Here is a 16015-nt window from a genome sequence, read left to right on the forward strand (position 1 = left end):
TGGAACCCAAATGAGGCCAGTGTGGCGAGAAGTAAATCGTCATTGACAGTGTCAAAAGCGGCAGAAAGATCGAGGAGGATGAGGATGGAGTAGTGGCCTCTGGATTTGGCCAGGAGCAGGTCATTGCAGACTTTAGAGAGTGCTGTTTCTGTCAAGTGGAGAGGGCGGAAACCGGATTGGAGTGGGTCGAGGATGGCATGAGAGGAGAGAAAATCAAGACAGCGGCTGTGAACGGCGCGCTCAAGTATTTTGGAGAGGAAGGGTAGGAGAGAGATGGGGTGATAGTTGGAGGGGCAGGTAGGGTCGAGTGATGGTTTTTTGAGGAGAGGTGTGACTACGGCGTGCTTGAAGGTGTCAGGGACAGTTGCAGTGGAGAGAGAGAGGTTAAGGATGCGACAGATGGAGGGGTTGACAGTATGGGCGATGGTGTTAAATAGGTTGGTGGGGATGGGATCAGAGGAACAGGTGGTGCATTTCGAGGAGAAAAGAAGGCGGGAGGTTTCATCCTCGGTGATCTCAGGAAAGGAGGAGAAGGAGGCCTGGGTTGGTTGGTTGAGGGAGAGGGTTAATGGGTGAAGAGGGGGGGGGTGGGGGGTGATGGCTTGGTAGTGAATTCAAGGTTGATCTTTTGCACTTTGTCGTGGAAGTAATCAGCCAGTGATTGAGGAGAGAGTTAGGGGGAAGTGGGAGCGGGGGGCACCTTGAGGAGAGAGTTAAGGGTGGCGAAGAGACGACGAGGGTTGGAGCTGAGAGAATTGGTCAATTGGGTGTAATAGTCCTGTTTTGCAAGGAATAGGGAGGAGTGGAAGGAGGATAGCATGAATTTATGGTGAAGGAAGTCTGAATGAGTACGAGATTTCCTCCAGAGGCGTTCGGCAGATCGTGTGCAGGAGCGAAGGTAATGGATGCAAGGGGTCAGCCAGGGTTGGGGATTAGTACGCTTTGTGGGACGGGAGGTGGATGGTGCGAGGGTGTCCAGAGCAGAGAAGAGAGCGGCATTGTAAGCGGAGACCGCTTTGTCGACAGTCTCGGAGGACATGATGGATGGGAGGAGATTAGAGATACTAGCGGATAAGGTGAGGGGGTCAATGGCCTGGAGATTCCTGGAGGTGGTGGTTAAGGTTGGGCGGGGCAGAGGGGGGGGTGAAGAAGTGTGAATGTGATCAGGTGGTGATCGGAGAGAGGAAGAACTGAAGCTTGGAAGTTGGAGGGTGAGCCGGATGAGGAAAGGACGAGGTCAAGACAATGGCTGTCACGGTGAGTAGGGGTGGTAGAGCACAGCTGGAGGTTGAAGGAGGAAGTTAGGGTGAGGAACTTAGAAGCGTGAGGGTCGGATGGGTCATCAACATGTATATTGAAGTCTCTGAGAATGAGAGATGGAGATGAGGGTTCGAGAAAGACAGAGAGCCAGGCATCGAAGTCGGTAAGGAAGGAAGAGAAGGATTTATCAGGGGGGCAGTAGATGACTGCTACTCTGAGTGGTAGCGGGTTGAATAATCAGATGGAGTGGGCTTCAAAGGATGAGAAACAGTGGGACTGCGGTAGATATAAAGAGAAAAATGCCCCGGCACGCGGCACCTAGAGCGGAGGCCCTGAGTGGATCGGAGTGGACCTGGGTGTCACCCCGGAGAAGGCTGTAAGGATATGCAGATGAGCTGCAAGTCCTCCACAGCACCTGAAAGGCAGCCAGTGGTAGAGCTGGGCACCTCTCAGCTGAAGAAAGGCTTACCAGGGGTTAGGCTAAAGCCAGCATTCCTCCCCCTGGGCTCCCCCTGCATTCCTGTAAAAAGTCCAATGACTTACTTCTTTTGTTTTTGATTGAACTGCATGGATACAATAATTATTTACTGGATTTATTCTGCTTTTCTATTTGTTGCTCAAAGGAAATATTGGTGTTTACAGATTCTTTGTTAATTATTGTGGTGATGAAAATGTCTAAATCAGTGGCTCCCAAACCTGTCCTGGGGGATCCCCAGCCATTCAGGATATCTGCAATGAAAATGCATGAGAGAAATCTGCATGCAGTGGAGACAGTGCTTGCAAATCTGTATCTCATGCCTCTTCATTGCAGATATCTGGAAAATGTGACTGGCTGGGGAACCACTGATCTAAATGATATGGTGCAGTGATCTGCTAATCCTAATGAGACCACCTGCAAACATTAGTGTAAATCGCATTTATTGCTATAGCTGGGGCTGCAGAAAAAAATGCACTCCAGGAGGGAAATATTTCAGAACCAAGGGTGTTCATAAAGCAAAAAGTAAAAGTTAAGGAATAAATCAACAAGTTAACCTCGGAAGGAGGAAGCAGGAAAAGAAACAAGAAGCAGGGTTAGTGATGTTTTGCCATAATCCTTATATCTTAAGGACATGCAAGCAAACACTAAGGGCCCTGTTTACTAAGCCGATCTGTAGGCACGCTAACGACACCCATATATTCATATGGGTGTCTCTAGCATTAGCGCGGCTTAGTAAACAGGGCCCTAATACTGCTATAACATATAGACCTTGCTAGCCTTTAAACCTGTGTGGGATTCCTCCAAATGCATTGTTTCAATATTGTGTTTTCAATTACTGGGGACAGGCAAGCTCCCTGCAGTCCTGCAGAGCTTGCCTGTCCCTTGCTATTGAACATATGATAGTGAAACAGCAACCTCCACCGGCAGGACTGTGGTTGGAAGACTCTCACTCAGATTTAGAGGAATGGTACCTGCTACCTTCTGCACTCATTAATATGATATTCCATTCTAATCAGACTAGCTTCACTGTGGAAATGCTCCAGGACTGAATGGGGGTTCCATTTGTACCCAGCCTTAATCTTGCTCATATTTGGTGCAGCATTAGTTACTCCCAAAACAACTAATCCTATACAGAAACTGCCCCTCCGAGTGGGATTAGTTACATCAGCAATTTGATTTTCCATTTCCTCTATGAATACTAGCCACAACCTGTCTAGAGAGACTGTGCATTCACCATTCACCACTAGAATATTGAAAGTGGGTGAGGAACAGGGGTGGCCCTATAATAAGGCCAACTGAGACGGCACTTTAGAAAGCGTAGCATTTTAAAGTGACATCACAAAGCCCCTCCTCCAGCAGGCAGTCCAACATCTTTACCCTTCCCTCTCTCTCAAACCCCTTCCCGCCTCCCCCCCCCCTGTATATTCACATGCCTGCCATTGGCCTCTTCTTTTCTTTACCATGTCTTGCCCTGTCTCTCAAATCCCTTCTCCCCTATCAGTTTACCTCTGTTTGCTTGGCAGAGCCACCACACTACAGAGCGATTCACATTTGTTGCATGTTGCCAGCCTCTGAGTCTTCTATCACATTCTGCCCTGTCTAACATAACTTCCTGTTTCCTCAGGGGCAGGATGCATTAGAGAGAAGACTGAGGACGGCGGCAGGTAGTCAATGTGAATTGCTCCTGCAGCCTTGTGGCTCTGCCAAGCGAACAGAATTGAGGGGGGTGGGGCTGAAAGACAGGGAGGAAAAGATGTCTGACTGCAGGCGGGAGGGGGGGGGGATGTTGAAAAAAAATGATGAATGCTATAATGATGCATGTTGGACTGCTTGCAGGGGGAGGAGGAAGACAAAAGATACCAAACCGCAGGAAGGAAGCAAAAGGAAAGGCACTGGATCTTGGATGCAGGGGGAGGATGAGAAGTTAGAAAGGGGGGGGGGGGTGAGGGAGAGAAAAGGAGATAGGTTGGTCTCGGGAGCACAGGAAAGGGAGGGAGAGGCAGAAAGGGTGAGGAGAGATATTTGAATGGGAGAGGGAAATGCTGGACAGCAAGAGGTAGGAAGGGAAACCAGAGGAAGATATGTTTGGGGGAGGGGATTGGAGGAGAAGGAGGGAGAAATGCTGGACAAAAGGAGGCAGGAAGGGAAGTGAGAAGGATGGATGGGGGGGGGTGGTTGGAGGGGAAGGAAGGCGGGAAAGGAGCTGGACAACAGGAAGAAGGAAAGGAAGCAAGGAGGAGGAATATTTGAAGGGAATTGAGGGAGGGAGACATGCTGGACAATAGGAGGCAGGAAGGGAAGTGAGAAGGATGTTTGAATGGGGGGGGGGGGGGTTGGAGGGAGAGAAGCTGGACACAGGAGGCAGGAAGGGAATCCAGAGGGAGTGATGCTGGATAAGTCAGTAAGGGAAGCAAGAGGGCAAGATGTTTGAATAAGGGGTGGGTAGGATAGGGGTAATAGATGCTGGATAACTGGAGGGAGGAATGTGACATCCACTGTCTCTCCATTCCTCCTCTCTGTCCCAACAGGAGGCAGAAAGGGAAGAGAGTGAAATCTTGGAATTGGGGGGTGGAGGGGCAGAAATGATAAATGCTGGACAATAGGAGGGAGAGATATTGAACTCAAGGGAGGGATGAGAGAGGGAGAAATGCTGGACTATGGGGAGGATGACAGAAGAGAGAGATGCTAGACTATGGAGGGGGCAGGAGGGAAGATAGATGGGACAGGGATATTTAAGGCTTCAAGGGTATGGGGAGAGGAGAGAGAGAAGATGCTGGACTACAATAGTAGAGCAAGAGATAGGGAAGGGAGCAACCAGGAATTGTGTAAAGCATGCGGAAAGCCAAGGGAGTTGACAAGGAGATGAGAGAAAAGAGAACAGTGACTACAGAGGGTAGAAATGTGGTAATGATTTATGTTTTTCTCCAGTGTTGCAATACATATTGAGTTTGAGTTCTTGGGGTTCAAAGTTCAATTTTTGTCATATTTCCATTTATAATTGGTGATCTCTTGTTCTGTATTTTGTGCCTGTTTATAGGTAGAGTTCTAGCTGGTTGAATCATGGTATTAGTGCTAATGACATGTTTGCTATTTGTATGTTTCAATGAATCTGCTCTATCCTTCAAAACTTAAACCTCAATAAGTGGGTTAATTAACAAGGTGCCACTGGCCTATCCATTTTTTCAGAGTTCGTAAACTAAAGCTAAAACTTATAACTTTTTTTTAGCCACTTGATGGCGATAGCTACCATTATTTATGTTTCGGCTAAGTGATTTATTGTAGGAATCTCCTCCGAGGACGCATTTCTTAGCTATGTTAAATTGAAGTAATTCAGTTTTGCTTCAGGGCCACTCTTTGATCCTTTTGAGGTGAGAGTCCCTAGAAATCTAAAGAACACACCTTACCCTAAAAAATTTGACTATGCGATTTAATAAAATATTTAAAGTGAAATTAAGAGAATGGCCTTCAGTTACAACGCTTACAGGTCTTTAAGAAAAGAAGTTTTCCCCAAAGCTGTAATAGATGACGCGCAAGTTTGTTGCCTGTAAGGCCAGAAATAACAGAAGCAGTAGGAAAGCTATGAGGATGAGATCTTGGCCGCAAACAGTTCCTTAAAGAAAATATTCGCCACCGTTTTTGTTAGAAGTTGTAAAAATATAAAAACTGTGTTATTATTCGGCAACGTAGTCGCGCATCCTCCTCTTTTTTTTTTTTCCTTCTTCAAATAGCAGCCATATGAATTGCGGACAGCCCGTAACCCAATCCAACCGATTGGATTACTTTGTGCTTTCTTAATCACAATCAGGTGCACTGCGTTGGGCTGACGCATGGAGAGCGAGCTATCTTTGACGTGCTCTCTCGAATATCAAAGCGCAGTTAGCAACACAACACCCTCACTCCAGGGCTTCCCGCAGAATCCGATGAACTTACAGCTGCCTGCCGTGCATAGCTATTTCTGCCGCAAGAGCGCTGCGAGAAACAGCAGGAAACGACCCCAGAGGAAGTACTTATTAAGTCAAAGACTTGCTAACAGCCAGCAGCACAACTCACACGCCTTCGGCTGTAGGGGCGGGGCCTGAGCAGGGCAGACGCCACGAAGAGGTGTGGTCTGCGGCTTTTGGCGTTCGATGGGTGGGGCCTCGGACAGGTAAAGGAGAAGAAAGCATCACGCTGTCCTGTGGCTCTCTATGGAGAAGGGCGGAGCGTGGCAGGTATGGGCGGGGCTCCTAGGCGGCTTGTGGTCGTAAAGCTGGTACAGGAGGTGGGGCGGGTCACACGGTCTAGCGTATTCTGGTGCTGTGTATCGACGTTGGCTGGTTGCGTGGAGCCCTAGGTGCAAGGATGGTGAGGATAGTGGCCTTGAGCACGCTGGTTTTGTGGTTCACGCTGGCTTTCTCGGTGAGTCTTTGGGATTCCTGTTTTATTGAACTGCTGGCTATTCTCTAGTGAAGAGGGGAGAGGCGCTTTGGAAGGTTAAAATAACTTGTTGGTGTACTGGCTTCGCCTGGGTGTAATTCGGCTTGTGTGACCTACTTATGGCCTCGGTGTTAAACTTTAGATCTAGTCCTGGCTGTCTCTTTTGCCCGATCCTGTGCTGCGCAGGCTGCTGCATGTTGGGCTCGAGCTTGGGCTAGTCCTGGGTTTGTGTGCCTTGGTATATCCTGTGCATTCTCTCCGTCTTCTGTGGGAATGGAGATCCCTTGATTAGGATGCTGGGGTATTTCTTTTTGGCGAAGGAATTAAAGCCATTATGAATGACTGACAGTTTACGTCAGATGACCCCCCGCTTTCGTCCACGTGTTCTAGCTAATGTTTCGTTACATTTTCTTTAAGGTAAAGGGCAGTGATTAGCTTACTCATGCGTGGGTGATTACTCAAGATCTGTGAAATTTTCAGGTTAGCTGTGTGGTGTCCCAGTGTTCAACTCGCTAATGTTTTTTGGGTTTTTTTTTGTCTTTTTGTTCTTTACGTTTATGAAATAAAGCATGGATAGTGTGGTCTTGATAAAATAACTTAAATGACATTTTGGTCAACTTTGTCATGAATACTTATATTTTGCTTTTCCCTCTACAAGCCTGTGGTGGGGGTTCTCTTCCTTGTTCTAGTTGAGGGCCACTGTAATAGCCGCCTTCGGACTTTTATCTGGTCTCATAAGATAATACAAATTCTTGGAAGATGTTCTTCTAACCTGTGTGGAAGTAGTTTGATGAATAAAACTTCAAACTTTGTCAAAAGACTGGAATAAATTTTAGTTGTTGGAATCCTCCTTTACCACAAGGGGTCAGCTGTTCACTTAATTACCGGATATAACTGAATGTTGCAAGTGTTTGTCTTGGTGGAATAGAGTAGACCATGCAGAAAGCTTTAAAGGCTTCTACTGCCTAGTAGTTGGGGGGGGGGGGGGGGGGGCGGAGGAGGTGGTAGCTAGTCAGTATTAGTATCTTTCCTTTACCCTACAATAAAGTTGTTCTGGCAATTCCCTTAGAAACAAATGTGAGGGAGGGATGTCTGAGACTGCATAAATGAATCTGACAAAAAGCAAAGGTCAAGTTCCATTTAACCATCTTAAATAGGCAAATTATTCTAGTAGGAGTTTGTAATATATTTCATAAACTCATTTTAGGTGCAAATACTTTATTTCCTGAAAAATGTTTTTAGGTAAATGAGTATGATTAATGGTGGGAAACAACTCCCATGCTCCCCATATTCCCAAACACTGCTAAGACACACTGTACATCTAAAACACTAGAGTATGTAACTTGGCATTTAGAGAATGACACCTGACCTAATTTAAGCAGAGAATATCTGGCTGATTTGTATTAGTCACTGGGGCTGAATTGTATATCGTCAGCTGTAATTTTCTCTAATTTTTTTAGAACTGTTCTATCTTTTTCACCTGATCTCTGAACAGACTTGGCTTTAGGCTAACTAAATGCAATCTTTGTATATGCTTTAGTAAGCTAACTGCAGAATCCAGAATCTTATGGCCTCCTGGAAATGACTCCTATTCTATGAAGTGATAAGCTCTCATGAACCAAGGCAACTTACATATGGTTTTATGTCGCAACTGTCACTTGTGCGAGAGTTTGAAGAGATGCACCTCTTAAAATGTTGACTGCATAGTATGACTATTAACAATTTGGAGGCAAACTGGGAAGTCCAATGAAGAGGTAGCTAGTTCTGCTTCTTAAATAAGAGCTTTGTGTTCTATAGCAAGAAGATGAGAATTATATTGGGCTTTATTAACCCACATCTTACAAAGAGATTTACCAATTGAGCACAGATGGCAACTTGTACCAGGCTTTTCTCGGCCAGACTCTGAGAGTCCGATTTTTAGACCGCAGGAGTTAGACTGCCTAACTCCCGCAGTCGGTGTTGAACCCGGGTATTCATTGTTAGGTCATTTCCAGTAACCAGCATTGAATATCCAGTTTATTTTTGGGCAGTTTCAGGATAATCGGCTAAGTCAGTATGCAGACTTAACCAGTTATCTTGAAATCGGCCAAAGATATTCTACAGTTTTATGCAGCCAGATATGGCGCTAGACTCGCTTTAAATCAGTGGCTAGCCGGTTATATCACGATAAAATGGGCTACTAACTACTAATGGGGATAGCTGGTTATCAGATGATGGTCACATTCAAGTATCTGTTCATGAGGCCATCTTGGCCCGCTAACTTTGTTCTATTTCTTGTTTTACCAGTACATGTATTGCCCCTGAATCAGCCTTTGCCAGGCCAAACACACCTGTGTTGGGCACTTCTTTAAAAATTTTTCTACAATAAAAGTTTTTAATATCTTCCACTGTGTCTGCTTCTATGCCTATTATTCTCTTTGAATTAGTGGACTGCTTGCCTGTTTTCCACAAAAATGTAAGAGACAGTCCCTGCTGAATAGAGCTTACAATCCATTCAAGATAGAAAAATAGGAAAGATATGGTATTAGGGAGTTATATTTATTATGGTAATGATTAAACATGGATATTGGATAAGAGAATACGAGTTTAAAAGTTAAAAATGGCCTCAATAAGGTGGGCAGTTAGCCTAGATTTGAATAGAACCAGAGATGGAGAATGATGCACTGAACCAGGAAGTCTATTCCTGGCACATGGCATAGCAAGAATGGAAGTCTAGAGCTGGCAGTCTGGAGCTGGTATTTCCATATGTAGATCTGGCTGTCCCCTGTGCTTTGAAGATGATGCAGCCTTGAACATAAATACTGTATTGGGTCAGACAAAGGTCAAACTTTGCTTCCTGTGATACAACTACCTGGTAGGATCCCAAAAATTATAGTCCCTGCCCCTGTCGTATCTAGTGGTAAAACATTGGCTTTTTGAAAGTCTACCTGGTAATGGTTTATGGATTTATTTTTTTTTCCAATCAAAAAAACAAAAGCAGACTTGAACATTTGGGCTGCTTTTTTTTGTACTACTTTTTTTTTTTGTTTGTATGTATGTTGCGGACTACATTGCCTCTTTGGGTTTGATTATAAACTGTTCTACAATGAAGTGTCCAAATTCTTTAAAATACAGCTATACTAACTGCTTTCACCACATCCTTTGGCAAAGATTTCAGTCTCAACTGTGCACAAAGAAATTCTGTTTTGTTTTTTTTCACTTGCCTCATTATTTTGACTTATAGCCTTGATGGTTACCAGACGTATTTGAGGTGCTGTCATAATGGATATAAAGCATTGATTTCCTATTCGTTTCCCCAACCTCTAGCATTCTGTTTGCTGTATAGTGAAGTATTAGGGTATAAGTCCCTTCCCCAAGAGGTCTGTGTCAGACGTGGGATCTGAGCCCTGGCTTTATGGTTCAGGCCTTTGCTTTGAGCCCTAGACAAGTGGTAGTCCAACTTGTCCAGAGGGACCACCAGCCAGTTGGGTTTCCAGGATCTCCCTAACAAATGAGCATAAGATTCTTGTCTACAATGGAGGTAGTAGGAATGCAAATCTCTCATGCATATTGGGGGTATCCTGGAAGCCTGATTTGGAGGGTGGTCCACAAGAACAGGTTTAAGAACCACTGCCCTAAATCACATCCTCCTTAGCCTTTAGTATGTTGGTGAGATTGGTTTCCCTCTCGCGTTAGCAGGATGCAGTACCACTCAATCTTACTGTGAGTTTCAGTTCTTTGATTTCCTTCACCTTAATCTTCCATAATTTTATTGAACCAGAATGTTGATGAAAAAGATGTACATAATGAACATAACTCCATTTATACTACATGAAACATTCTGAATACTATGGTAGCCGCATACCGTTTAGTGTCTGCATGCTTTGTACATAAGGCCCCACCTTCTGCTCTGAAACTCTTTGGCTGGAAGGATTGTTAATGTAATAAAGCTAAGGAAACATTTGAAAGTGAAGGTGTACTGAAGTGAGTGGGAGAATCTTGCCTTCCCAGGATCTGTCACTTTTGAGCAACCTGGCAAGATAGCATGAATTTCCTCAGTACATAGTTTCTACTTGCTTTTTAACAGTTAAAGTTGTGTTGGCCATCGCATAAGTGGATGAGTTGGGTTTTGGCTCCTTATCTGGAATAGGTGCCTCTTTAAGGATGACGACAAAGCACTTAATTATGCAGTGCATGTTTCTACTAGTCACAGTCTTGCTGCTGGAGAATCACCATAGGGCGGACAGAAATTTTAGCTCTGGTTTACATCCCAGATTGCATCAGGCTTGAAATGAAGTTTTGTCTATGAAGTTGTAGAACTTTTTTTTTATAAGAAGTCAATTGTAGTCGAGGGATTCTCATTCCTGTTCTCAGGATACACCTAGCTAGTGTAATTTTCAAGGTAATCCACAACGAATCTTGCATGCAATCTAATGTATAGTCATTAGATATCTTGCATTACTGAGTCAGTTTATACTACATTTGGTGCTCCACTGAGAGTTTTACTAACAGAACTGAAGTAACGTCTTACTGGGTAAATAGTTGTAGGAAAAGTCAATGGGCTATTAAGCTCAACACATTCAAAACATGCATATCTTTTCAGCTTGTTCCTGAATAAGCATAAAGTTGTCTGGTGTGGGTAGTTGATAGGAAAAGTCAATGGGCTATCGAGCACAACACATTCAAAACATGCACATCTTTTCAGTTCTTGCTTGAATAAGAGTAAAATTGTCTGGTGTGGGTTTTTTGTTAGTACTTATCACCTGTCCAGGGAGTCAACATGATGGAAAGAAAGGTTCAGGTTATTGACCTTTTTGTCATGGAAACTAGAACACGCTTGTCTTTTGGGTAGGATACTCTACAAAACTGGGCAAAAAAAACCCCTTTGCCTGTTTATATAAAAGGTTCTACAAAATTAAGCACTTTTCCTACTTTGTTTGGTATCTAATACATCCCCTTTGTCATGTGCATCTCTGTTAAGAGGCTGACTGGTGTATACTAGCTATTATATACTGCAGTGTAAGACAGTATTTAGCATCACATTGTGAAATTTGTGCACCTGAGATGTGCAGATCTCTTCCTGCCGCTTGGTCTAAGCTTTTATCAGTGCTGGGATTCCAATTCATTTAGCCCAATCACTGTATAACCCTATGCCTGGAGTTTTCTGGAACTCTGCAAATCACAGGCTTGAAATTCAGCTGCTAGATGTTGCTATTGTGTAATGACTAATGCTGTCTCCATGACACTTGTCTTAGACTGGAAAGTCTAGCATGGAAACTAACTTGGGCCCTCCATATGGCAGTCTGCATCAGTTCCTGGGCAGGCACAAAACCCTTTCATAGCTTTATAGGGAGCATAGGCTCCTGAGGCTTGTGAAACATATAAAGGCAAACGTTTGTAGTTCTTCCCTATTGTCACTTTTCTTCATCTTTTGGCCTTGTAGGTCTGTGGGGGGTTTTTGTTCCCCCTCCCCTCCCCCCATGGCTTTGCTTTATAAGCTTTTTTTTTTTTTTTTGCTACCTGGCTCTCCATTGGTCAGTTCTAGTGTGAGCAGACTGATCATTTAAGTTAATAAGACTTCAGCAGGTGTGAAACTTTGCTACACTTTCAAAGGAAGGATGTAGAAGTTTGTATTTCATCATACTAATGCACCTGTTGACATACCCAGAGTCCTTTCTCTCTCATTACTTCCAGCGTTGCCAGATGGGCAGTTTTCCCGCCCAATTGGGCGGTTTACCGCAACCCGCCGCGGGAAACTTTTGCCCGCGGCGGGTTGCGGCTTTTTGGGCTGCTTTTGGGCTGGTTTTGGTTTTTTTGTGCGGGTTTTGGGGCGGTTTTTCGGCCGGCGGGGGGTGGGGCTAATGGCGACAGAGGCGGGGTTTGTGACGTTTTGGGCGGGGCGATGGCGGGGGTGATGACGGAAAGGTTGGGGCTGATGACGGCGGGGGTGATGATGGAAGGGGCGGGGGTGGTGATGTCGGGGGTGGGGTGTGTGCGGGTTTTGGGCTGTTTTGTGTGGGAATTTTTTTTTTATATGGCAACCATGATTACTTCTGAATGGCCACCAAATTTGTGATTAGCAAGCTCTGGTTCTTTGAGTGAGGTGTCCATTCTACAAGGTTTTTGTAGATAGGCAGATGAAGGGAGGCGATTACCTCAAGGCCCTCACTGCCTTGTCACAAGCTCTTCACATTTTTCTTCATCTGCAGCTGACTGCAATCTCTATCCGAGACATTGGAGGGTTCAGTGACTTGCACAAGGAACTACAGTGAGATTTGAATCGAGTTTCCCTAGTTCTCAGCCTGCTGCTGTAATTATAGCACCTTTCCTTCAAATCCCAAGTGAAACATATCCCATCAATGTTTCTGGGTATTGTCGATTCCAAACAGTTGGTACTGTTCTGGATATTGTTGGGCAATTAGGTGACTAATACTGTATATACTAGAATATAGTCCCATCTGAATATAAGCTGAGGCAATGCTCTCCTAAAAAAAAAAAAGGGGGGGGGTGGTTGATTCAAATAAAATTTTGAAGATTTCCACCAAGACTAGCCATTCCTAATAGCAAACAAACATAAAGCACTCCAAATTATTTTTTTGGAAAAAAATTCAATTTCCCTACAGAATGATGATTTTAACTAACAGTCTGATCTATTCATATGGTGATGTACCAAAGTAGTTTAAATGTTTTATATCTTTAGTGAGATGGGATGTATTCAACTAATTTCACAATTTAAAGATCATACATGAACCTTTTGTTAACATCATTGGAAAAGGAGATGAAATACTTGAGTAGTAATCCAAGTTTATATAGCCTCATCAGGTTACAACAAACATTCATAAATCAACAATAAACATGTGAAGGGAACTTAGCTGTTCTGCACATGTGCTAGGTGCTTCCAGGTGCCGATGCACAAAGGTCACCAGATTTGCATTGTAGCTATATCTTATTATCATGCCATTACATTTGTGCATTGGTCGCTGTTAGCAAACAACTACCTGTGACCGCCATATCTATCGGCAGCCTTTGTGCATCAACTCCTCGGTCCCAAGGCAGCCATTCCACATTTTGCTCTCTTGTCAGCCTAATAAGTGGGAAGTATAAACTACTCCCCCCCCCCCCCCCCCCCCGTTTCAGTTGAAACTGCAACAAAACGTATTACCTTGTTTCAGGTGATACTAAAGTTTGGTTGTGTGAATGAATCAATGAAGCCTCCTGATTGTCGGAGCTTGCAGTCATCAGAGTTCAGGAGATTACCCTCTAATCCCAGGAACTGCAAGCACAGGCTGACAACAAAAATATTTTTATTTTTATAGTGCCAGTGTGTACCTTGAGGTAATCAGGCAGTGCTGCTCACTGCCTGGTTACCACAAGAGCCCTTACTGCCATCTCGGTAGGTGGTGATGAGGGCTCCCCCTGAAATGGCTGCGTGGCAAGTTCTTCACTTGGCTCACAGTCATTTCTTGAAGAAAAAGACCTACGTCTTACCCGCTGCAGTAAAGGGGGCCTTGGCACATATCAAAAACGTGCTGACACTAACGCAGGCTCCCTCTTGCCGCAGCTTGGTAAAAGAGGCACTTAGGTTCCAAGATAGGTGCAGATGTAGCTGAATAACCTCTGATATGGGAACTTTGTGTGTATGTGTGGGTGTTTTTTGTTTTTTAAGTGTGATTACCAACTTTTTATGCTTGCCCAAACTGAACAGGTAATGAGAGTAACCTTTAGCTATTTCCCATTTTGTATTTTGTTATAAGCGATTTAAGGACAAGTATAATAGATTCTTAGTAAAATAGGGTAAAGGAGTCCAGACACTGGTTTACACTGTGGACCTTATACCAGCCTCAGGCACAATTCAGAATAAAAAAGCACATTGATGTTAGTGATTGCAAGGACTATGTGCACTGAAAAATTAGTCAAGAGCAATGTACGTCTCAAATTATTTTCTAATATATAAACTCATTGTAATATTTCTCTTGTAACGTGCTTGAAAACAATCCCTGCAGGTTCCTTTTTCATAGAATCTAGCTTCTGCATGCCACAAGTTAATTATCCAAGATAGAGTATATATAATTTTAAATAGACCATATTTTACCTCCAAGCAAACTATCCTCTGCCAACATGGATCTCGGTTAATGAAAACATACTAAAAGCCACCGTGCTTTTACAGTGGTTGACTTTGTGCCACACTTGGAAAGACAGCTGCTCTCATCTCCATAGAGGCTAATTCCTAAGGAGTTTATCCCAAATTTATGGACTTAAATACCTGCTAAAAGTTTGTATCAAAACATTTTATTTGGAGCACGCTAGTTAGCATATGAACTACTATGCAAGAGCATAACTGCATTCTTGCAATCGCATTACACAGAATGCAGAGAGTAGTGTCCTGTTCTCTTCTTCCCCCCCCCCCAAGCCTGCTTTACAATCTCTGGCAATCTAGGGGTGTAGTCAGGGCATGCATGATCCCCAGTTCTTGCCCATGTGAGTTCTGCTCTCAAAATAGCTGTCATGATCTTGCAGCAATCTCATAAGGTGGCAGCCATCATGTGAGATTGCTGCAAGAGGTCATGGCATCCATTTTGAGAGTAGAACTGACATGGGCAATAGCAACTGGGGATTAGGCCTGCCCTGACTACACCTCTAGACTGCTAGGGATTGCAATACAGGCCTTTTGGGGAGGGGGAGGGGGAGGGAAGGGAGACAGCACAATTTTCAGCTTCTACCAAAAACACCTGGTCTGTTTTGGCCAAAACCAAAATTCAGTCAGCCTCTAGTCGTTTGATTGGTTTGAACAGAATGAATGGTGCCAATGAACTTCATTGCCTTCCTGTACCAGCTGGGGTCTGCCCCATTAACCTTAAAGGGGTTTTTTTTTAATACCCAAGTGTCGGTATGAGTAAATCTCATTTCTATGCTGCTTTAATGTTGGACATAAAACACAGCTGTCGGCTGTATAACTAAACAAAAGTACTTTGTTAGAACTTGTGTGGCTTCTACTTGAGGAATCTGTTAGACATGTGCTGAATAAAGCTTTTGCAAAGTGTTGCTGTTGGGCCTATTTCTGTTCCTTGTTAAATTGTTATGCTTTTGCTACAGACTTGATGTAAATAGCTATCTGCTAGCATAGGAAGGACAAAAATAACAAAACAAAACAAAAAAAAAAACCCACTTCCCACCAAAAATGTAGTAATGTGAGGGATGGTTAGGGTGGAGCTGCCTGGATCACTGGGTCAACACCTCTTCCATCCTGTACCCAAACTCTTTAATAAACCAGTTACCTGTCTTAGGTAGTTGAGCATTATTTTAGATTCTGCTATACTTAAGACATGTTTTTCCTTCTTAGATGAACTTAGAGCAGTTAGTAATTTGGACACTCTCCTTTTTGTTTTATAACTATATAAGCTCATTCTATGGTTATTATAACATGTAGGTCTCGGGTCTCTCCAAAGTGAAAGTGCTTACAAACTCCTTCAGAATGCGTCTGCTAGTCTTTTATGTAAAGCAAAGCTGTGAGATCACATTCTACCTTTACTGAAATAATTACACTGGTTGCCAATAGATTCTAGGATTAAATTCAAGATATTGATTCTTTACAGTACAAAGCCTGATTACTTGGCATTATTCCAAATACCCATCACTGCACACTGGCCACTCATTGACAACAGGCTTGTGATACTGCACCCATCAAAGGCAAAATGGGAGGCCACAAGATATGTGCCACCTTTTGTGGTAGTAACGCAAGGCACTCTATATGAAAGCTTTCTACCTGTCATTGGACCACTATCCTAAAGAAGGAAACAAAACACTGGCCATGTTGGCAGTGAGTCCGTTGGAAAAAAAGCTAATTGCCATTTAATGTTTGACAAATGTTTTCACAATAAAATT

The 16015-nt window shown here is 43.8% G+C and overlaps 1 protein-coding gene across 2 annotated transcripts in view; it reads left to right on the forward strand.

Moving 5' to 3' along the window:
- The first annotated feature begins 6017 nt into the window (after positions 1 to 6017).
- The window catches only part of SDC1 (syndecan 1), an 87443-nt gene continuing 77445 nt past the window's right edge, over positions 6018 to 16015 (forward strand). For both annotated transcript variants that reach the window (XM_030198827.1, XM_030198828.1), the window contains exon 1: positions 6018 to 6136. In XM_030198827.1, coding sequence (XP_030054687.1) covers positions 6080 to 6136 — 57 coding nt within the window. In that variant the 5' untranslated portion in view covers positions 6018 to 6079. The remainder of the gene's footprint in view (positions 6137 to 16015) is intronic.

This window comes from Microcaecilia unicolor, chromosome 3 (genome assembly GCF_901765095.1).
Source record: "Microcaecilia unicolor chromosome 3, aMicUni1.1, whole genome shotgun sequence".
Lineage (NCBI taxonomy): Eukaryota > Metazoa > Chordata > Amphibia > Gymnophiona > Siphonopidae > Microcaecilia > Microcaecilia unicolor.